Genomic DNA, 23,808 nt, shown 5'->3' with positions numbered 1-23,808 from the left:
CTGTTATAAATTTGTGCTGAAAGCCATCTAAGATTAATGCTTTTTTGGACTTGGAAGTAAGAAATATCATCTGTATGATAATTCCTGTGTACATTAACTGTCAAAGCAATTTAAAAAAGGAAAAAATAACGAAAGAAACCCAGATCAGGCTATTTCAAGACCAAGCTTTGTTACATTAAACTAAGACTCTAAACGAGACTTAAACCATTAAAGTTTTGGTGAGCGCTCTTTTTAAAGAGGACTCCTCCAGAAAACGTGGGGGTTTTTTTAACCTTAGTTCTTCTGAATTTAGTACTACAGTGTAAGAACCAGAGATTCAAAAAAATACAGATTTCTATATTCTTGGACATGGGAGTTATTAATCAGTTTCCTGCATTTTTGTGAAACGCTGGATGTCACAAGAACTTTTGTACCATAACCTATGTAGGAAAGAGTGAGGTGTTCTCAATACAAGCCAGACATCACAAATTAAACCAACAAACAAGACATGTTTTGACACTTACTTTTCTTTCTTTGGCTTAGTATTAATATCCCCAAGAACCATAATATCTGAGAAGTCTATCCGGAATTTGCTGAGCAAAGTAGCCATCCTGCATCAGAAAAACAAGCCTTTATACATGATCATAGCCTTAATTCTTTCACAGGTTAAACAGATAGATGTCTGGTAATAAAAACCACTGGTTTAAGACACAGAAAAAGGCATCTTGAATGTAACAAGGGAGAAAAATCAAACTGACTTGGCAAATGACTATAAATCAACAACATGCTTTGGAAAAAAACCCAGAACAGTTTTACAGCTTTAAAATAAGAGGTCTCCCTTGAAGATAATCTCAGGAAGTATTTGAAAACACAAGTATTAATGTCAGATAATAGTGCATAAAAATTAGTTTGAGGTAACTCATCCAAAAACAACTCTGGGGGAAACAAAACCTTTTTTGCAGAAAGGCAATAGAATATGATTACACCTCAAGCAAAGTACAGCTGAAATAAGGCAAGCAGAAAGAGAAAATAATTCAATGTGTAACGTGCTGTATTAGCAATTGAAATGGAACTTCTAAGGCAAACTTACGCTCTTCTGTCATGATCAATCCTGTTTATTTTTCCGCCAATGAACACCCTGATCTTGCAGTCCTTCCACTTCTTCTTGGTTGTAATAAGGTATGGAATCAACAGTGTCAGACCTGTGTTTAGAACAGAATTTCACAAAGATTAAGAAAGTGGGACTTTGTTAAATAGTACAGATTTTATACAGACTAACAGATGTCTATTAATAATTAATCCAAAATTACTCCAGTAAGTTTTTAATCAACATTTAAAGCTTTTTAAAGTATAAAGCACATTACCTCCATCATCAAAGAGCCACCAGACATCAATATTGCTCTTGCCTTGTTTCTTCTGGAACTGAGAACTGGCATCAAGAAGTCTTTGGTCAGCCAAGTTTAAAGGAGAGGACGAGCTCTTTGAATCTGGAAAAAACAGACGGTGAAATTTTGGTTTTGGAGAGTTTTGAGTTTTGCTTAACTGCTTTGAAAATCACAAAAGGCAACTCTTAATATTTTGCGATATACCTACTTTTAAACTAAAAATTTTCCTTTACGCCCCACAACCCAACTCCAAATTTTGATTGACTGGATATAAACTAACTGGCTCTATTTAGGGAGTCTGGAGACTCATAATTTCAGCAGCTGAAGTCATTTAGCAGGCATCTGAGAAATAAAGGATGTGTGAGGTCTTTACACAGGCATTTGCCTGGACAATTTAATTAATTCTGCTCCAGAGCTTTAGGCCATGCACTCCACCTCTTGCAAATGACAGAGTTCCCCTAAAAATATGTAGAAAACTAATTTTACAAGAAAATACCATGTCCTAGGCAATTCTTTCCTTACATCAAGTTTTCTTTAAGCATGTGGTGAAATTAAAAGCTACTTATGCATATTGGGCCCCGACTTTTGCAAAAAGTAGTTTTGCATAACAAAGTTATTTGATTTACTGAGAACAAGACAATAATAGCATTTTCAGTTAGCATAGTATAGATAATTTTTTCTCAACTGTTGGAAAAAACCCCTAACCTCTTTCTCTTAATTAAAACCTCAGTCTGAGCCAGGAGTCTGACATTCGTCTCCATCCTTATTTTATTAGGAATTTTTTAAATTTAGAGCACATCTGTGATTGATTTACATTAATATACTACTTTATTGCATACTGGGACTTCTTCCAAACTGCCATCTTGTGCTTCAAGATGTAATCTCACTTTCCATTATGAAAACACAAAAGCTTCTAGCTGCTGAAGTTACGAAGAAAATGTCAAAACAGTTCAGAAGAACTGTAGTTAAGGCAAAAATACCTGATTAATGCAGAACAAGTCTGAAATAAACCAGGAAGTGAAAACTGCTCAGTTAATTTCTGAAAATGCTGATTTGAATGACTACTTTGCATTATTTCACATGTTCACCTCACTGAGTAGCTGTACTACACCTTAATTTTCAGGATATTGAAGTATTCCAAATAACAGAGCACAAACCATGGCTTTAGAAGATAAAACTGAGAGCACTTCCACTACACTATCAGATGGTTTTTCCTGAACCAAGCAAGGACCCGGACAGACACCTGAGACACAGAATTAAGAAAGCAGAAAGCTCCTGAACACATTTCAAATGTTGCTTTTTAAAATTTGGTTTGTTTTTTTTTTTATTCTGACATTTATGCATAATGTAGCAACTTCTTCTGGGAATTTCCACAATGTTGGTTTTTTTTTCACGCCTAGTCCCTAAGGGTGAAGCACATTCTAAAGTAGATATGGAGAAACAAACACTGCATGGTTGGTATTTTCCTCTCAGGTACTTAGGTGCAGAAAGAATTACAAAAAAAAAACTGAAATCAACAATGTGAAAGAATGATTTAACACAAAAAGGTGGAAAATGCCTGCCTTTATTCAACAGTGGTTGTGTTGAAGTCTTTCCATCCTCGTCCTCCTCTGGAAGGTTTTTAAAGATATAAAATAAAAAGGTTAATTTCCTTTATGATATTAATGAAAACAATACAAATGTAAATTAAAAAGAAACAGAAAACAAAGATGTGAAATGAAGTGCATTTTTGCACAGAGAACAGCACACAAATGCAGTCTTACCAAACCCTAGGATTCATTTGTACTTTAAAAAAACATATATACCTCCACTATCCATCTAACTATTAAGGCTTTTGCTTTGTAACAAAAAAGTTGTTTATTGTCATGTCAAAGCATTCTGAATGATGAACAAACCTTCGTAAATTTAGCAGCCTTCCAATCACTCGTAACATACAGATGTGGGGCAAAATCCTCAAGCATTTTTTAAAGTCTCTCAAACTCAGAAACAAAGAAAATGTATTTTAAATCACTGCCCACCACCTGTTTTATATAGGGGACTAGAAACAAATATTTATTTTACATACTGGTAAGCTCTGAACCAAAGTACTGAAGTGATTAGACATCAACACCTATAAAAGCATGACACTTCCACTCCACTAATAGAAAAATCCCTCAACAATCCCTGGGCAAAGAGAGAGAGGAATGGAGGAGGGAATGAGAGAGAGAAGGAGAGGAAACTCAGCTTTCATTGCTAACCAGCAGTTACCTTTGCGTGGAGTGGGAGTTCTTTCACTGGATGATGGAGCAAAAGCTATGGAAGTGTCTGTCTCAGACTTCTTGCTATAATCCACTTTTACTATGACATCCTTGGTGCAGGGAGACTTTTCTTGGGATGATAGCAAATCTTTGTGAAAGCAAAAAAATATTAGAAGCCACTAAATTGTTACAAATGGTATCAACAGAGATATGTGATTATACAGTGATGGCTCGCAATTAATTAAACGCTATTGCAACTGTTACACCATGGCAAAGAGGGCAGGAGGGCTTCAGAGCACAAAGAGGCAGCTTCTCTGAGCAGAGCTGTCATTTTCTGTTACCTTCCCAGGTTATGGCTGTTGATTGCATTCCCAGAGTCTAAAAACAGAGCTAGGTAACACTGTGGAACTACAACTGCAAGGCAGGAGGGGGGGAAATCACTCGGTGCAATGTTTTCCATTTCTACTTTTAACTCGAAGAGGAAGATGAGCCATAAACATGGCACAGACCAAGTGTGTCTGTCTCACTGCCAGGTCTTTTTTCCAGGTTTGGCTTCTCTGGAGCAGCTGTCAGAGCTGAAGCAAACTCTCAGTCCCCAGTGGGTACAAAGATTCTTCTTACACCGTGGTGTCACATTCCCAGTTTTCTCAGCAGTGTTGTTTCCACACTGCAGGTTCACTCCTTGCCATTTCTCACACTCCTCTGCCCTCCTGCACATGGTGACAGGCTCCCTGACTCTCTCCAAATACTGAAAAACATGGTTTTTTTTCCAGTGAAGGAACCCACTCTTTCAGGGGGATGCCCCTCCTTGTGTCATTCCTGCTCATGGTAGCAGCATTGTAAGGAGCAAGCCACAAAAAAATTACACATTATCACATCAGTAAGCAGCTGTACCAAAGCTCACAAGCTTGGAATTCAACTAAAATGACACCATTCCACTTAAGAACACTACTGACAAAGCATAACCAAATCTTCTACATGGAAAACCTTTCCAAATTTGAGGCAGACTACTCCGAGTCCCTAAATTAGTTTGTGTAGGGGTTGGCAATCCACACCAAACACAATGGCATTCCTGCATTGCGCAATATTTGTTGTGATTTTCCCAATTACTGGGCTTGAGCCCCAAATATTTGATGCCAATTTGCCAGGATCACTAGTTAGTTTCAGCAAAGAGGCAGATATTCTGGAAGCAGCTGTACACAATTTGCAAATACCGAAAGGTGAAACATGCAGAAAACCCAAGTTCTGCTGCTGACCAGGGGTTACTACCTTGCAGTTCAGACTTACTAATTTCACTGAATTTTACTGTACCACAACAGTGGTGTTCTGTTGATTTTTTTATATTGAGTTTTAGTATTTTTAGAATGCAGTTTTACAAGGGGATTACAACAGCAATTCACCAGATGGAACAACGTAAGTCATACCTTGGCCTTGAAGGTGAGAAATGTCCAGACCCTCCTGGAGGCGAATGACAACTACACCATACTGAACATCAAAGGCATCACTAAACAAAACCGACAAAAATAGAATATTTTACATCTCCTTCTTTACCAAATGAAAAATGCACCCTCCCTGAACAAATTCCAGCGATTAAGCACTGCCATTGGAAGTCCAACATCATAAATTTGCTTCAGAATGTCAGTTTCAATTCCAAAACATTAACTGCATCTCTGAACTGAACATCGTATTCAGAAAAATAATGTCTAGAAAGGATACCTATTCCCTCTCCCCACTCTCTCCACTATGTAAACAGTGATTAAACAAAAGCAACATGAATAGGTCACTCAAATTCTGCAGAGATATAAGACACACCAAGAAATATAAAATTTTATCTCCCTCCATCAGAAAAGGGATTTATTTCGAGTAGATCTTTTTGATCTCAGAACTACAGATTTCTGACATCTTTCCAAAACATTCTGGTGTTAAAAACAGCTAAGATGATGTAATTTAATATCAAATTAGCTATAGGTTAGCTATAATGTGCCTAGTCCCATTACATCTGATAAATTTGGAACTCACTGAATTCAAAAATAGAGGCAGAACTTCATTACTGTAGAAAAGAGCAAAAACCCTGAATAAATTGCTGAGTAAAAGGGGAGTAAAATTAGTAACAACCCCACCCCCAAAATATAAGGAAAACATTAACTTAACCAAATTATACAGTTTGTATTAGTCATTAATCACCATCCTTTACATATAAATGCCTCATTCATTACAAACAACCATAAATCAGAAAACTCCCTCCCATATCATTTCCACAGACAGAAATTCCTCAAGATTTCACTAATTAAAAACTTTCCTTTAGGAGTATTAAGACTAGATTAGAAATGTTTGAAGTATCAATGTATTCTGTAAGTGCAAGAAAAATTGAGGTTGATTTAAGATTTACTGTGTCTATTAGTGAATGTTTTAATTTCATTATTTAATGTGTTAAGATTTTTAGAGATCAGATGTGTTTCTATTGTGTGCTTCAGAAACTTTTAGTTTCCCAGAAATACATTTGACCTGCAGTTATTACCTCCTGAGGTTTCTTTAGGGATGTGGAGAACCACATGACTTGCTGACCTTGACAGATCTTCCTGCAAAAGCCATCCCAAAATAAAATAGGAAAAAAAGAAAAACTAACCAACGTGTTTCCTTATTTTTCCACTGTATTTGGTACTCCTGCTTTTCTCAAAGACCTGCATGAGATGACTTTTTTTTGTCCTTTTCTAATATCTGCCTGTAAACCCCCATCCTCTCTCTCTTAAAAGCGCAGAAAATGAGAAATATGAAGCACAAAGGAAGTGCGTTAACCAGCACTTCAGCTGAACACAAAAGCCTCTGTGTAAGCAAAATAAGCACTGTTTCTTTCCTAAAGTGTTTGGGCAGCAGAACAAGTTACTCTTAAATTTTTCAGCCACAACTGGTCTGCCTTTCAGTACTGCCAAGTTACTCTGGGATTTCCTTTCTCTTCTCCTTTCTGTACTACCTGGGTGTCAGTGCTGTGTATCTTGTGAGTGAAGTCTTTCTTCTTCTTTTCAGACAGTAGCTCTCAAACCTCAGACCTCTGCCACAACTCTTTCTAGATACAGAAGGTTATTATTAAGTTTTCTAATCTGCCTAAACTACAAAGACTTGTTTATTAATTTCCGTATCAGAGAAAAAACCTTAAGTATTGAAGACAGTTGAATGGAAAATCTAGGGCTACCTGAAAGAGACTTCATGTAACTAAGAGCTTTCTTTACTTACTACCAAACATACTAAAATGAAACATAGCAGCTATAACTTCATATTTTCTACTTACTGGAATAAATTGATATAGGTTTCAACATCTCTCATATCACCTTGTCTCCAGTTTTTCTTAAATCCAACAACAAGGGTGTTAGGTCTCATTCTACCCAAACCAGCAGCCTAAGGAGAACAAAAAGTATTTTATAAAATAACATGTTACTGACACAACTAAAGGTCCTATTTTCTGCTTAACAGAATAATAAAGTACTTTTCATCAAAGCTTGAGGATCATTTTGCAAAAGGAACATATTTCAAAGTATAAAGCCACTTCCAATTCTGATGTGCATCTTGAGCACTTTAATTTTTTTTTTTAAATACCTGCATTAAGTATTGCCCTCCATCCCTCAAGTCCTCTGCATGCACTGGTGCATAGAAAGCTTTCATCTTGTTTTTAATTAGCCATCGCTGATACTTAGCCAAATCAGTTGACAGTTCCTTCATGGCCTGCCTCCGAGGACCCTTTCAAAAAAAGGAAATAATAAGAGGGGAGGGAACAAAAATTAAGAACAGGAGTAATGGGAGTAAAAAAGCCCCTCCCACTTTTTTAATGTCACTGCTAGAAACTAATTCAAACTCAGAGAACCTCAAAACATGCTTGCACACTACCAAATACACCCCAAACCACCAAATACCAGGCATTATCAGCAGCAAAGACTAAAAAACTTTTACCATTTTCAGGAAGAGGGTTGCTTAAACTTTAGCTATCTTGTTCCTGTAGAGCACAACCCTCTTCCCCAGGGGGTGGCACAAGCTTGTCCTCCAAAGCACAACACAGTTTTAAAAGAAAGGGGCTTTGTAAAGAAATATACACAGATGTAGGAGGACTTAATATTACGCTTTATGGGAGTATTTGTATCCTGCAGTCAAAGTCACCTCCTCTTTAAACACTTCCTTTATGTTATTTCTGTTAGGATGAATCTTTTGTGTTCCTCCTAGACATCAAAATGCAGAATATAGGACGAGGTATAATCAAGAACAATGCAGCCCAGTTTTTGCAGAAGGACACAGACTCTGACCAAATGGTCAAAGCTACGGAAGAATGAGGTAGTGCCACCCTTCTTGTAAGGAAGTACTTTTAAATAGGGAGGATATGCTCCCAAAAAAATCTTCAGAGGTGCTTTCCTACAAGAAGGATAACACCACCTTATTCTTTTCTGTATAGCCCTACTTTTCAAAGGCAGTGATCACAGATGCAGCATCTTACCTCCCTAGCATTACTTGGTTTGTCCTTTCATATTCACTGAAATACTGTTTATATAGGCAGAAATTAAAAGTTTAAGACAAAATACCTGTATGTGCACTGCATTAACTTGATTTGCTCTCATCTCTTCATTAGATCAGAAGCAAGTCATATTTAGTAAGTGTAGTAAATTTAAACACATTTAAGAGTAATCAGTGTTTTTATTCAAAGTCTTTTAGGTGTTGTCACCAGCACCCTCAGCTCTGTGTCAGCTGCAAACCTGCTGAGGGTGGCCCTGCTCTCCCTGCCCCTGTCACTGTGCAGGTACTGAAGAGGCCAGTGCCAGGACACAGCCCTGAGGGACACCACTTGTCACCAGCCTGCAGCTGGACATGGAGCCATTGACCACGACTCTCTGGCTGTGTCCATCCAGCCAACTCCTCATCCACTGACCCCTCCACCCTTCAAACCCATGTCTCTCAGATCTGGAGATATGGAAGTCACATGGGACTGTGCTGAAGGCCTTGCAGATGTCTGGGTAGGTGACGTATGTCAGTCCTGGATGACATCTCCCAGTCTCACTTAAATGTTCTTAGTGATGTGACGGAAGTTTGGCCTTAAGATATGAAGCAAAACTACACAATCCCAATGTGTTAAAAAGCATTTACCAATATTTATCAGAGATGCTACAGCCTCTCTGTAGCTAAATGGAAGTTTTGGTACAGATCACTGCTTGACAGCCACCCTACATCTCAATCAACACAACTCATGACAAGCTGATTCTGAAGAAAAGTTACTTGAAAATAGCTTCTTTCCCATCATCACAAAACCACTCTTTAGGTTTGCCACAGAAGACACCAAGTAGTAAGAACTGTTCAAATTATGCCCTTGCAGAACCACCCCCACACACCCTCCTCTGCAAAAACATCCTCACTTGATATTCTGACAAAAATACCCAGGGATACTTAGCAAATTATCAGAGGCTGGTCAGAAAGGGAAGAGGAAACACATGACAATTAAATGAACCCCGTAACTGAAGGAATAAAAAGCTACTTGGAAAGTTAAAAGCAATTTATAGCTACTGGCTGAACAGATATTGACTTCCCTGCTCAAGAAGGTTTCTTTTCTCCCAGGCTTTCTAAGAACTCTACATGGGAATCAATCTCCCAATGTTCACTTCAATTAGAAGTAAAACATCCTTCAGTATTTAAACATCAAATGATCAAAGGTATTGATTTTTTACAAATTTTCCCCTGCAGTACACCTAACTGGAATAGTGATGACCCATTCAATAGCAAAACTTACCAGTAAATCTCTTTTTGTATCTTTTAATCTCTAATAACACTTTCATGTACAAAAAAAACCCCAAGCAAATAAACAAATGAAAACTTAAAACATGAACCAGAAACAAAAAGCAAACAGGTTAAAAAAAAAAAACCAGACCCCAAAGCAGACAAGAGAAAAGCACCACCAAGGTAACTTTATATAAAGACAGAATACACTTACCATATGCACATGGCCACAGATCATCAAGCCCACATTCTTGGTGAAAGCATGGACAAGGTGAAGCAGAGCTGGACGTGCATTTGGAGCACCTGTCATAATTAAGCACTGAGGTCTAGAATTATGAGGGGGGAAAAAAAAAAAAAAAAAGAGTGTAATTAATCTAGAGTTCTGGGTTTTTTTATTAACAGAAAAGTTTCTTTCAAATATTTACCATAACAACATGATCATCACTGCAAGTGTAATAACCTCATCCACTTTTATAAGACTATGTTAAATTAAGAAAAGATCAGTTGTTACCCAACTGTCAGCAGATCTATGACTAATTGCATAAAAATTCAGTAATCCCATTAAATCCGAAAATCTAAACATTTAAAAAGTTCAAGAGCAGATTTTAGGCAAGACTAGGTCTGGGGGATTAAGTTTTTGTCCCCCACTAATAAGTCACATCCCTTGCATTTTGTAGCTTATAGATTCTTCTCTGTCCAGCAGAAATCCTGGAACTGTATGGTCATTTTTACATTACTTTCCTTCAGAAGGCAGAGCCAACCTAGTTCAAGTAAGTCAAAGGCAACTTTTAAATCAATTTTAAAAGAGGAAGTGTCCCAACCTCAGAACTCAGTTCAGGTGGCCAGTTCATTTCATATGAATCCCCTATGGTAATCTGTCTCAATCTCTTTAGCTGCTCCATTTAATTTTCAATGTTGGAATCACAGAATGGAATCAGAGAAGATCACTGAATCTAACCATACACTCAACAGTACTAATTCCACCACTAAACCCTCAGTGCCATCTTTTAAATACCTCTGGGGATGGTGATTCAACCACTTCCCTGGGCAGCACCTTCCAATGCCTGAAAATCCTTTGGGTGAAGAAATTTTTCTTCATATTGAATCTAAACCTCCCCTGGCCCAGCCTGAGGCCGTTCCCTCTCTCCTGTCCCTGTTCCCTGGGAGCAGAGCCCGACCCCCCCGGCTGCCCCCTCCAGTCAGGGAGTTGTGCAGAGCCACAAGGTCCCCCCTGAGCCTCCTTTGCTCCAGGCTGAGCCCCTTTCCCAGCTCCCTCAGCCACTCCTGGGGCTCCAGAGCTTTCCCCAGCTCTGTTCCCTTCCCGGGAGACATTCCAGCCCCTCAGTTTTTTTCCTGTTGATGATGCAGCTTGATGTAATAGGCAATGTAACACTTGTAAATAGATCACATCAGGGATTTTAATGGCACTTTATGACCTCAGAACAAAGAGCTGCTTCCTAATTAAACTTCCAGTTTTGTGGTTTGCACCTACAACAGCCAGCACTTTTATTTTAAGTCTGGAAGTGGAAAGCCCATTAATACTTGTATTACTACATTTGTAATTGAGTTTTACTGTCATATTCTTTGAGGCTCTGATGGTACTTATCACAACCGATTGACACATCCTATTCCAACTGTCTGTACACATGCAATATAGATGTTTTATCTTGTATTTCTGCAGGAAAATCTAATCATTTCCAAGAAAGCCCAGGGGTCAGAACTGGAGTACTTTCCCAACTGACAGGAAATGCCATGGATGCTTTCTTTGAAAACTGTGTTGCTGCCAGGTTCTTCATAACCTCAGAGGATGGCACCTGTATCAAGAATCCCACTCAATCTATAATTCCATTTATTTGGATGAATCCCAGGAGATGAACACGGACTTAAAGGAAACCCTGACAGCAAACCACGTGACAGCAGCCTAGTGAATACAGAATTTCCTGTCTTTAAGTGTCACCTGAAGTTTTTCACATGATCCTCTACTCCAGAGAGCCGAATGGAATGCTGCAGTGCATTCAGATAAGTCAAGGCTTGAGTTGACGATCCCCAGTTCACATCTGTTGAAAGATTTGAGGTTCCAATGTGTTGTTTACAGTGGTCCATTGCAAAACTACATGATCACAAAATGAATGCTGGATACCAACTGAAAACACAGATTTAAGCTACACCTTGATACATTTTACACAATGCTAGTCAACAAACCCTACAGCTAAACAGGCTGTTATTAATGTTATTTAAAGATAACGTTTCTGTAGAAGTTTTAGCAAGAAGGGAGAACTGACTTTTTAAATCTCCACATTTCTAAGACCACAGTAACGTCACAGTCCAAAGAATACCACTTGAAGAAAAACTGCTGTGCTGTTTAGTATCACAGCAAAGAAAAACCTGAATCTCAAAACATTGCCTGAACAAAGTCAGATACCTTCAGTGGAAAACTGCTAGATTAAGTGGATTATTATCTTTTTGAGGATTAAGATTAAGATTAGATTAAGACATTATGATCTTTTTGAGGAAAAGAAAGACCCCACTATCATCTCTTCTTGCTCCCATACACATCTCTTGATAGCCACAATGAATTTACCATTTTCCACATGCACATCTCTTCCAAATTGCATTCAGACATTTATGCCTAAGTGGCATCTTCATAATTTAAGAGGAGGGGGAACAGCAGTGACTATGCAGGCAAAATTCCATTTAATCTCAACTAAAAAAGCCTGAAACAGAAGTTTAAACTAGTGGTCCAAATTGTTGGGGTTTTTCCCCAGCAAAGCCATCACTTTCTCCCCTCTTTCCCTCCTCCACAACCAAAAGAAGCCCCTGTACATACCTGGTTTCTTGTAAGTGACATAGATGTAAAGCCCAAGCACTATGACATAGGTTAGAAGTGCTGCCCACCAATTAATGACAAACATTACAATGCAGCACAGAATAGCTCCAACAAGAGAAATCCACATATTGTAGTATTTGAAAGCAGGGCGCCAACCTAGTCAAAATAAAATTTTGGAGGATAGAAAAAAGAGGGGGAAAATTAATTTTAACAGCACTACAAGAGAAGGAAGGCACTGTGTCTTTTTCCCTTCCCTGGTATTCTGCATCCATTTCATGTGAATGTCTGAGTTTCAGTGATGTAAAGAATACAGTCTGGCACATTTATGCTTTCAATTTTCCAACACCTTTCAAATGAATTTGCATCTTTCTCACACAGATATGCAAATGTTCCTTATTTTGTCCTCTGAAAGCACGGCTCAGAAGCAAAGTCTGAGGATGCTTGTGCCAGTATGTCTATTGAATCAGGCTGCAGGAACTTTTGGCAATAGCTTGTCTGACATTTGACTTTTCCTTTCAAAGGCACTAAAACATAAATAATCATCTCATACCTCAGTTTCTTATACACTGCTGGTTTTAGTTGTGCATTTTTACTATTTCACATAGAAATTCTCACTACATGAAAAGGAAAAGGACAGATATAGCCAAACAGAAATTGGATACATTGAAGTTCTGGACTGTCACTGTTTCACAGCCTTACTTACTGCATGTTTTTTCAAAATCATGCAAACCCCCACAAACACATCCAAGATTAACAAGTCTATTAAATATAGAGTTATTAAAGTTAGAACTGTTATGCATACTGGCATGCCCATCCTCTTAGAAGAAAAAAACCCCAAAAACTACCCCATTAGTAACTTAAGAAGCTTTTAAGGGAGTTATTCCAGTACAGCTGCACGTTGATTGGGCATGATGTGCATCTGTTCTGCAGGTACCAGGATTTGGCTTACTCCTGTAGTTAGCCAACCTCCCACACTAAAGACTATTTAAATGTGGCAATACCACCAGCAATTCCTGTTTCTTCTGGACTGGAAGATGAAACACATTAACAGAAACTGAAGACAACAAAAGGGTGGTTTGGCAACACCAGATACTGAATTAGCAAGAAAGCTTTCTTCCAGAGTTTCTGAATAAATTCTGAATTATCTTGTGCTCCCTCAGCAAAGATGATAAAATTAGTAGGTTCCAAGCACTACTGAATCACCCAGTTCTCAAAATGTCACACGACCCAAGCATACAATATATCAAGCTTTTAATGCCATGAGAATCAACTATACATTTAATAATTAAAGTAAATCTTCATTTATCTTAATACCTTTTAAACTGCATTTATGCGTAAAAGAATTTCAAGGCTAAACTCCCACCCCTAAAATGCAGTTCCTACCTGGGGATTTTGCAAGAGAAGCATGGAATACAGAGAAGTTAATCAAGGCGTATGAGGCCAAGAAGAAATTAGAAATAATTGGAGCAATGACATTCAGTTCAGCTGCAAAATGAAAATAAAAAAAAAAAAGGAGGCTGTTATCAAAGGTTATCACCCAGTGGCTTTGCAGACTACAGAGTAAAAATTCTGCTACAAAGAACCTTATTTTATGATATAGTCTAAGGAATGCAGTTTACCCTTTCCGCTGACACAGCTTTATGTCAATGATGTCCTATTTACTAAGTTATCTTTTAACAGTTAGAAGTGCAGCTTTCAGTTTCAAAAATATAACCACTACCCAAGTGTTCTGGAAGCACTACATACTTTCTCAAAATCATTGAATGAGAAAATTTAATTCCCAGCAGGGCTTGGATCAAACAGTGCACCAATACACTGGGTTCTGAAGAATGCCAGAATTATTACAGACCAACACCATCACAACAGTGATGCTTGCATCCTCTTTAGTGAGAGGGAAAAACCTGATGGTTTCTCCTTTCCACGAGGCAGCATGGTACAAAACATTTGTATGTGTACTCTCACCATAATAATAATAAAAAAAAAAAAAAAAAGGTGATCAAAATGCAGAATGTGCCATCCTAGTCTGCAAGCTTCTAGTTGCAATCAAACTTCTAGTCAGCATGGGTCAGTAGGGACCCCATGTGTGTATCTCTGCCTCAAGCAGATGTGGAAGGAGGAGGACAGAGCAAATTGGGAGAAAAAGTTTCAAGCACTGGCATAGGACTCATGGATGGACACAGCACAATTAGTTTGCCACCTACATAGAATACATGTAATTAATTATCTCTAGACTACCTTTAGCAACAGCAGTGTCAGCACTCATCTCTAGTGTTTGGAACTTAATAGAAAAACACACTTTTAATAATACTGCTCATGCAAGTTTGTATTTTACTGAAGCTGTCTATCACTATTAAAAATCTGAAATAAACTTCTTTGTTTACAAGATGTTAACATTAACAGCTCTATCTCAAGCAAAGGATGTATTTCTATTGACTGATAGTACCTAAACACAGATACCTGTGGGTAAAAAGAGAAGTGCAGTTAAAATTTACTGCAGTTCTTGATAGAGATTTATCTAGAAAACAGGAGGAAGTAAGCCTCAAAATAACCAGATTTAGAATTATTAGAATTAAGCTGTGCATTAGATCTCTAGGACCCTGTCATCAAGTCCACAGCATGGACTGGAATGCTTTCTGAAGGACAGAAGGCAACTGAGATTTACTAAAATGTCAAACTAACCAATTAATATGAATCCAAGAGCAATTAAAAATGTTAGAATATATCCTCTCAGTGGTTCATTGTTCTTCCCGTAGCCTTTAGCAAACATCTGAAATCCTGGATAAATGTTGTCTTTGCACAAAGCCTAAGGGAAAAAAAAAAAAAAAATCAAGAGTCAGCATGCATTTTGTTCATGCCATCTTACATTGCATATTATCTTTCTGAACACTTCCTGATAGTTTGTAATCATCATGGACTAACTGTATTCTCAACTGTCTTTGCATCTTGACATTTTGTATTTCCACTATTCTATTCTTCAGTAATGTCTAGCTGCAAGAAGCAGCTTTGCTCTTCTGTAAGTAACTACTTTACTTGACTACTGCCTTACTATCACAAAAAGTCTTTGTTTAGAGACTGTGTTTTCTCAGGAATTGGAAAGTTTGCCCAATACACACAGTTCTCTTTACCAATACAACTGACTCCCCACTCAACTTTTTTTAGCCCAATTAAAGGAGGAGATTCAATTGCTAAAAAGAAAGTAAAGCAAAATACACTCAGGAACCATCAAGAAACACTAACAAACTGTTCTCCCATTCTAAACAACAGGTAAATATTAGAACAATCTACTGATATCATCTGATATGGATCATGATGGAAATATGTCAGAGTCCCCTTCCAAAAGTCATGACTCAAAATTAATTGATCAATCTTCAAAACATTATGGTTTTCTTCCCTTACTTACCTGGAAGATCTTAGGAGCACTCACAAGAGATGCTAATGCAGATGACAGGGTGGCTGAAAATATACCTGCAGAAATCAGTGGTGCAAATCCTGATACCATGCTCATCACCTGAAAGCAAAATAATTTTTTTTAAATGTGTGAAAAAGTACACTACACAAATGGATGGCACCATTAACTACAGAAACAGAAAAAAAATAGTATGTACTCTTCACTTAAAAACTGTCTGAATACCATGCATTCACATAAATGAATGAACTAGAGACAGATCAGGGGATACAAATGCATCCTGATTTCAGGACAAGAGATGGTGGCTTTTCACACAACATATTATCCAGCCCTGTGATTCAAAGGCCAAACATCTTCATGGGCTCGTAAGAAGATTGGAGGTAAGTAATGGAAGAAAAATAGTTTGGGATTTGCTACATGTTTCAACTAGCCTATTGCTGACTTAACGTGGTCTCAGATAACTCAAGTGATAAAACAAGTGAAACTAGAGAACATCTTGGGAACGTTTATTGTCTTTTCTCAAAATCTCCATCATTTTAAGTTAGGCTTTTTTTCCCATTCAAAACCACAAGGTCAAGATAAACTTGCTTCCTACCTCCCCAAGATCAAATCCCAGCACATTTGTAATCTCAGTGATAGAAATCAAATATGCAGACCTTGGTAAACTGGATGAGTAACAAGCTAGTACCTTCCAGTACCTTAAGATGCCTTACAAGAAGGAGAGAGCTTACAAAAAGTGAGTGGCATCCCTGTCTATGGCATGTGGATTGGAGTAAGATCTTCCTTAAGGTCCCTTTCAACCTAAACCATTCTATGACTCCCCTATTCTACTAATTATTTCTGTAGTTGCATCCAGCTGTGATGTGAATTAGGATACACAGCTGTGTATTTAAAAAACATTCATGGTTTAATATAATACTTTTCTTTATGAAACAAAAGCCAAAGTTGCTTTAAGACAGCCAGGGCTGAAGAATTTTATACCATCTTGAAAAAGCTTATGTTTTCAGTCAACAGACCAAACCCAGCAAGGTGCTTTTCAAGCAAAATGTGGTTCTGCATCATTTGCACTGGTTACTTGCCCTTTTCACCCTAGCAATCTCATTGAAATTAATCAGGAGAGTGACTGAATGAAGGCATGAAAAAACATTCAGAAGTGTCCCATTTTGAAGTTATTGTCTCCTGAAATTGCAAAATCTGCTGTCTAAATAAACCTTACTAGGTCAGACGTTCTCAGACACAATGTGTAGGCGACTGATGAAGTTTTATTCACATTCCTAGGGCTAAACTCATGGTAAAACTTAGTGGATTTCTGCAGATCAGACCGACAAAGAAACTGCTGGGCCTCTCAGTCAGCTGTGTACTACATCAGGTTTCACTGGTCAGTTCAAGGCATGCCTTGTTTAAAAAGAGAAATTTAATAAATGAAGGCTGCAAAAGATGAGAGTAAAGTATCTGTCAGAGTAGTGTAATGAATGAAGGAGTGAATTTCCTGACGCCTACTTGTAGTTGTTAACAAAAAAAGGCATGCCAGGCCTATAATCATAAAGGAGTAAAACTAACAACACATCTATTAAGCAATCCCTCCTGTGCCCCAGTTTATTTTAATTTTATAAGCAACAGAAGAAGGTTGCAGTTTCAAATGACAATTTCTAATAGCCCTACATTATATTACAGAAGAAAACTTAAGGGTGTAAATGCTTTACTATTATTGTAGAAAGAAACTTTTGCTATAGCAACATAGTAACAAGTGCAGAATAATTTTTATAGAAGCAGTATGTAAATTTTCTTCCCTGCAAGGATGGCTTAATCAATCTTCCCTGGTTGCAGACAGAATCTGTGTACAAGTCTCCATCACTTTTCTTCCTGTCCAACGTAAAACATTTTTATTTTGATGCCTTCACTTTACTACACTTGCCTCAACTTGCTATTTCTTCTTGCAATCTACTCATATTTTTTATTTTCTTTCTAGGTTCTGTCCAAGGCCTCCAATTATGTACACGCTCTATTTTTGACTATTACACGATTGTTTTATAAATTTGAGAGATATCCCAGCAAAGTGTATGCACAGGCAACACCACAGATAAGGTTGAGCAAAGCTCTGTATGTCTTTAATTTTTTAAACAGCTCTTTTGTACAGCCTGATCCACCAATTTTCAGATATTTCTCTAACAGTACAATAGGAAAGTTGGAAGAAAATCCTCCAGTGTTAATTAGAAACCCAGAAACATTTTAAAAGCTAGCAAATTATGCCCTAGGTTAAGAGACTTTACAAAGCTCCTCTAACGTAGGAGAATACAGGGGGAACCAGATTCAGCAGAAACAGTGTGCCATGGTGTTAAACTCCCCTCCCCTCCCACCCCCAATACAATCCAAACCTCTTGACCATAAAACAAGGAGCCCACAAAGGCAGCTACCACAGCACTGAAATTTTGATCCCTGGAAGATCATGCAGAACTGTACGGGCAGAATGGCCCAGCTGCCTCTGGTGTGGTGACACAGACATCCAGGTCCTGCTGGTAAGGGCCTCATTATGTTTGCCTGGCACTTACAGTTAAGGCAGTCTCTTAAATTTCAAACATTTGGGAACATGAAATTTTGACTATTTAGTTCCTTGGTCCAGCACTGTGGAGCAAAACAAAAATGCTGTATTGAAAAAACTGAGTTCCATGCTACTTTCAGCTTTCATCCAAAGTTGCAAAAAATCCCTGCATTTTAATTACCTAAAGCCGTAACTTTTTCCTGGGAAGCTCTCGGCTGAGGCTATAGAGCCCAAACCACATTTTTGAAGTTACTCTTTTACCAGGTGACAGCCTGGGCATAGCATAACCACTGACACTAAACAGAAATATCAGACGCCTGTGAGGACCTGTAATTCACTGACTGTAACAAAAACTAAAGATGGTCTTTCTAGGCAAGTGTGACCAAGCCTGTCTCACCAGCTGTCCTCATCTGAAGTTTCTCATCTAAGATTTCCACAGGTAAACCATTATTGCTGCCCAAACACACCCAAACCCTGGGCTGCCTCAGCAGGAACTTCAGATCAGTTCTTAGCCAGAAGAACTGAGTGCAGCACAGTGTCCTAAAGTGGTAAAGTCATTAAGCTGTGCACACAAACTGGCACTTTCTGCCCGAAACTTGCCTGTTTACAAGCTGTAAGAGAAATACAACAATCTCCCCTCACCTTAGGGATTAATTTTAGTTTGTGCAGTATTTGTTCTCAGTTATTTGCCACACAGAAAATAGATGTTTGAGCTTGAGGTGCACAAGCTCTCTCCTTACAGCTAACACTCACAGATACAGAGTTGAGAGCAGTTCGGTTATGAAATGGACAAGTCTCTCATTAGATAAACAGCCTCTCACACAAACATTTTCCTTCTGACATCTTCTGAGGAGACAGAATCAGACTCTTCGCAGAGATGCACAGCAAAAGCTGTGAGGATGAGAGAAAAAACAGCAAGAGTGTTTTTCTAATACCCAGGTCCCACTGGGTATTAGAAAAACGAAATTTCACAGAGAAGGTTTTCAAAACTCCAACAAAGCAGGGGGGTGTGAGGGGCACTGCGTTCTCAGTGCTGCCTCTGGCCTTAAAAGTGACCTTTCCTCATTGCCACCAACTCATTTTTCCACAGAGAGAAGCAAGAATAACTTGGGAGGCAAAAATACTCAATAAGAAGTACAAGTAACATTTATGTTAAGAACCTTCCAAAGTCATGACTTACAAAGACACCATCAGAGGACACCATTTACAGGCTATTCACAGCTGTACATCTGACAGTATGTTGGTTCTTTTCAGCTTAAACGATGCAAGTCATTGGATTTTGCAAATTTGTCAATCCCACAAGAGCAATTCCGACTTTCTCCAAACACGAACAAAAATAACATCACATAAGATACTCAAATTATTCCACTATAAAACTCGCATTAGTGGATTTCAGCTCAATCTCTAGCCCACTTTTTGTGCTGAATTGTATTAGAACAACTTTGGGCAAAGATGGGACTACCACAAACCAAGCTGAAAGTAATGGGCAGTAAGTACATTTTCCTCAGATTCTTTCAAACCCTTACGAGCAGTTCATGGACAGCCCCAATTGGCTGTGGTGAAAGACTAAGAATTACCCCTTAACTTGTGGAGGATTTTTAAATACAGTAACATCATGTTTAATGAAAATTCATGACCTTACATTAAAGAGGATGCTGTGATAAATACATAAAACAGTCTGAAAAAGTCAGTGTGTTTTCTAAAAAACTTAAGAACTTAGCAAGCAAATTACTGACAGAGGCTACATATGATTACTCAGCATCATTACTGAAAAATGAGTACATCTACCCCCACCAGTGAATGATGACATTCAGGTACCTAAAGAAAGCTGCAGCACCACCACCTGATCTAAGCAGTTGACTCAGAAAAAGAGTAAATGTTTATATCATTTGTGTATGAACACCTAAGTGTTTTCAACAATCTTCTGCATACCTGCTAGAGTGTACCCCACACCTGTTCCAGATAAAACCTGTATTTATGGAGATGAGTATATGTAGCCTATGAGTTTTCCTAATATGAAATTAAAAAAGCCCAAAACAACAAATCCAAGGAAGAAACAAACAAATACCCCAAAACAACAACCAAAAAACAACCCCCAAAACACCAAATCAGCCAAAAAACCCGAACATAAAAGAATATACATATTAAGGAGAAAGTCTTGTACCTGGAAATTGTTCATCAGCCCATAGTGACACCCTGCTGGAGACTGACAGGATGAGAAATCATAGTTTAGTTTGCAGGCTGCAGCTGTGCAATTTGTCAGCTCGGTGACAATGGTGTCATTAACGTTCCCTGTGGCATCTCGAACTACACAGGAACCTACAGTGGACACAACAATAAAAAAAGGGCATTAACAAACTGAACCTCAAGGACATGGGTTAATTCCTTCTTATGTAATCATAATCTCACAGAGGAACATTAAAATACAGCATTTAATTTTTTAACACACTGAAGTACTAAGTCTATCTTCAATATGAAGAACAAATACAACAACTGCTCCCTTGACTGAAATAATCTTTAGTTTTTTAATAAAACTGAGTGTAGGAAGAAGTATAAAGCTCTAGCACAGACAAAAATTATGTCAGTAGACTTGCAAAAGTTTAAGAGCCCAATTTTAGCTTAACATAGTATTTCTCTGATATGTGAGTTTCCACACAGCTCCTGAATTGAAGTTAGTATTATGGAACACCACTTGATTTGACAAGACTGGCACAGGGTGCCCAGAGAAGCTGTGGCTGCCCCTGGATCCCTGGAAGTGTCCAGGGCAAGGTTGGAGCAACCTGGGATAGTGGAAGGTGTCCCTGCCCATGGCAGGGGGTGGAACTGGATGATCTTCAAGGTCCCTTCCAACCCAAGTTGTTTTATGGTTTTATGACTTTATACTTTCTCTTTTGGTCAATTTTCCTAGAGGAGTGCAGATTTGTTTTGTATGTAAAGATTATGTTGCAGTTGGCTTCTTTTTCCTAGTCACTATGGCTCAGACATTTAAAAAATGTAAATTCTCATGAAAGCCTGTTGCCATTTCCCAATGTTTAAATAAGCCATCTCCTATGTGACCATGCTATTTTTAAGTTGGTTTCTTGGTGAAAAACAGATACACAGTACCATTTCTTCCACATTTGTTTATAATTATCACCTTAACTACTGTCACCAGTTCATCTACGATTACTTTTAATTTTACTGGTCAAGAAAACGCTGGGGAAACAGCATTTCAGCTTGTTAGTACTAAGAAAAACTAAAGAGGACTAAAAGGCCATTAAGTCCTTCATGTCAAGAGGGTTTTGCCTCATATATGACAAAAAGTAGATCAGATTAAGTATTATTTAACGTTCTGTGGTTTAATAGCAGAGGTAATCAAACTGTTTGAACACCAGGAAATACTTCCAGGAACTGGAACTAAACAAGGAGTGGGGAAAAGTCTACAGAGTCAGTAAAATTCCCTTTAATCTTTTAGGAACTTGAATGACAAGAAGTGCCTTGCAGCAGAACCTCATGACAGCTAAGGACCTAAATTAATTGCAAAGCAAGGAAGAAGGCAGAGATCTGCTGCAAGTTTAAGTTTATTCAGTAATATTCCTAGGCATCCATATAAGTTGTCTCTCTTCCATCAGGAAAATTAATTCCTAATTACCTACACCGTATTTAGATTTTTCTAAGCCATGAGAATTTGATTACAGCCCACAGCAACGCCTGGTCCCAGTAGGTGGACATTAATTAATCCTTTCACTCCTCATTTCTCATTTCTCTTTTTAGTTACTTATTATGCCCAGTTGGTTAAATTACAGTAAGAGCTTCCTACACTAAGTACCTGTCTTATGGTTTTCTTGTGAGTATGTGGAGGATCTGGGGTTTTTTATTGTTTTCTTGTTTAACTGGGATTAAAAGTAAGAGGAAAATGTTTCTCCTCCTCCACTACACAAGTATTCGCCCCAGCCACTCAAGCAGTATATAATGGATTTGACAACACACTTCTCAGCTGAACTATTTGTAAATACCATTTTGTTGGTGACAGATTGCAGTGGCAGGCCCAGTATTGAATAAAATACCTACAGTGCACTATCACAGCCCTCCTCTTCTTCATTTTTGTCAAAGTTCAGATCCAAATGGTTAGCAGAACTTTCACATGCAGAGTCAAGTATGACAGAAAGGAACAAACTGAATGTGGGCCTGACTATGAGAACAGAGCTGGGCAGGCTCTGTTCTCAGCAGAAGACACTAGATATAAATAAGTCTGGACACTTTCTGTAACACTCATTCAGAAAAGTTTCATTTATTTATATGATTCTGGCAGCACTTTACCCTAAAAGTCTCTAGGTCTTCCTTCCTGTGAAAACAGGATTTCACCTTTTCACAAGCATTTATAAGCATGTTCCTCCCAAAGTCAAATAGAGCTTTGCCATCCTTTAAGCCTGGGAAGGTTTACAGACATCACTATCAAGGGATCTTCTTAACTACATGAATTCCAGAGATACTACAGCCCTTCAGACTGCAGTTCAGAGTGTTTAATTTTACAAGTGCTGTAAGCACCTACAGTACGACTCCTGTTAATTAGTTTTACTTTCATAACTACAGGAAGCAGGTCTTAATGTTACTCAGAACTTTGGCTTTTTTTTTACTAGGGCTTCCCTTGTTTTTAAAGCAATAAATGATGTTCTTTGAAATGTATCTTTCAAGATTTTGCATGCAAATTTGCCTGTGAAATCTGCCTCCTCATGCCTCCTGCATGCCTGCATTAGTCCTTTGCTAAATTACGAAACTGCATACCTACTTCTCACAGTTATCTGTTTGAAATAGCTGCCTGGCTCCAGCAGCAGGAGGAGTAATTTTCCTTTTTTCAGCCTCTTCTACTCAGTTTAGCCTTCTTACTTACTATAGAGCATACAGATAGTCAATTAAATTCAGAACATCTTCTTCCTCTTCAGATATGACTACTCTGCAACATTTAGTAGCCCCTCAAATCTTTAGTGACTTGCTTACCACTCCTCTGGGAAAGGAATAGAAGTATTTGTATTTGTCCAATATTCCTAATCCAATGCCTCAAAAGGAGCTAAATTTCATGCAATCTCTGACTCCTGCTGCCTTTTTTTTAAGTAGCACAATTCAAAGCATAAGTCAGTACAAAGCAGGACTTTTCTGATGAATCAAACAATTTCACGTCCGGGTGGTTTTGCAAACTGCTTCTTTTGTCAGTTTTTATATTGCATTTTTCATGTCTGGAAGCTGATCAAAGTATTCCATTAGCAAGTGAGTATTAACATTAATTTTAGTCTTGTGTGGGTTGAGGTTCCAAACGATTCAAATTTGGTAGCAAGAGGTCTATGCAGTCAATCTAATTAGGAAATGAGTGTAGCTCATTATGCTGCACAAAGCACAATGACTACAGAGCAGCTATTTGGCAGAGCTACACTCCCATGTTAGCCAACAGAGGCAGACTAGCAAGATTGGTATCTTTGGAAAGGAAGTGTCATTAGTGGTAAGATCAATGGTACTCTCATAAATGAGAATTTCATTCAAAAGGCACCACAGCTATTATAAAACTAGGTCTTTAAGAAAAAATATTACTGCCATCAGAAACTAGTTTATGTGATGCGAGTAAAAAATATTTCCAATCACACGCAAGAAATATGCAGGATACCATTACAATCCTGTACTCTTAAGGTTGCTAGAATTATTTTATGGGTGGGAAAAAT

The 23,808-nt window shown here is 38.1% G+C and overlaps 1 protein-coding gene across 1 annotated transcript in view; it reads right to left on the bottom strand.

The window, feature by feature from the left end:
• The window catches only part of SLC12A2 (solute carrier family 12 member 2), a 54,973-nt gene that overhangs the window by 5,787 nt on the left and 25,378 nt on the right, over positions 1-23,808 (bottom strand). The window contains 15 exon segments of the mRNA XM_032095640.1: positions 504-590; positions 1,070-1,181; positions 1,344-1,466; positions 2,927-2,974; positions 3,612-3,749; positions 5,026-5,105; positions 6,888-6,994; positions 7,193-7,333; positions 9,561-9,672; positions 11,304-11,403; positions 12,174-12,329; positions 13,557-13,658; positions 14,853-14,976; positions 15,574-15,681; positions 20,283-20,437. Coding sequence (XP_031951531.1) covers positions 504-590; positions 1,070-1,181; positions 1,344-1,466; positions 2,927-2,974; positions 3,612-3,749; positions 5,026-5,105; positions 6,888-6,994; positions 7,193-7,333; positions 9,561-9,672; positions 11,304-11,403; positions 12,174-12,329; positions 13,557-13,658; positions 14,853-14,976; positions 15,574-15,681; positions 20,283-20,437 — 1,693 coding nt within the window.

This window comes from Corvus moneduloides, chromosome Z, assembly GCF_009650955.1.
Source record: "Corvus moneduloides isolate bCorMon1 chromosome Z, bCorMon1.pri, whole genome shotgun sequence".
Classification (NCBI taxonomy): domain Eukaryota; kingdom Metazoa; phylum Chordata; class Aves; order Passeriformes; family Corvidae; genus Corvus; species Corvus moneduloides.
This window is presented reverse-complemented; position numbering and strand designations above follow the sequence as displayed.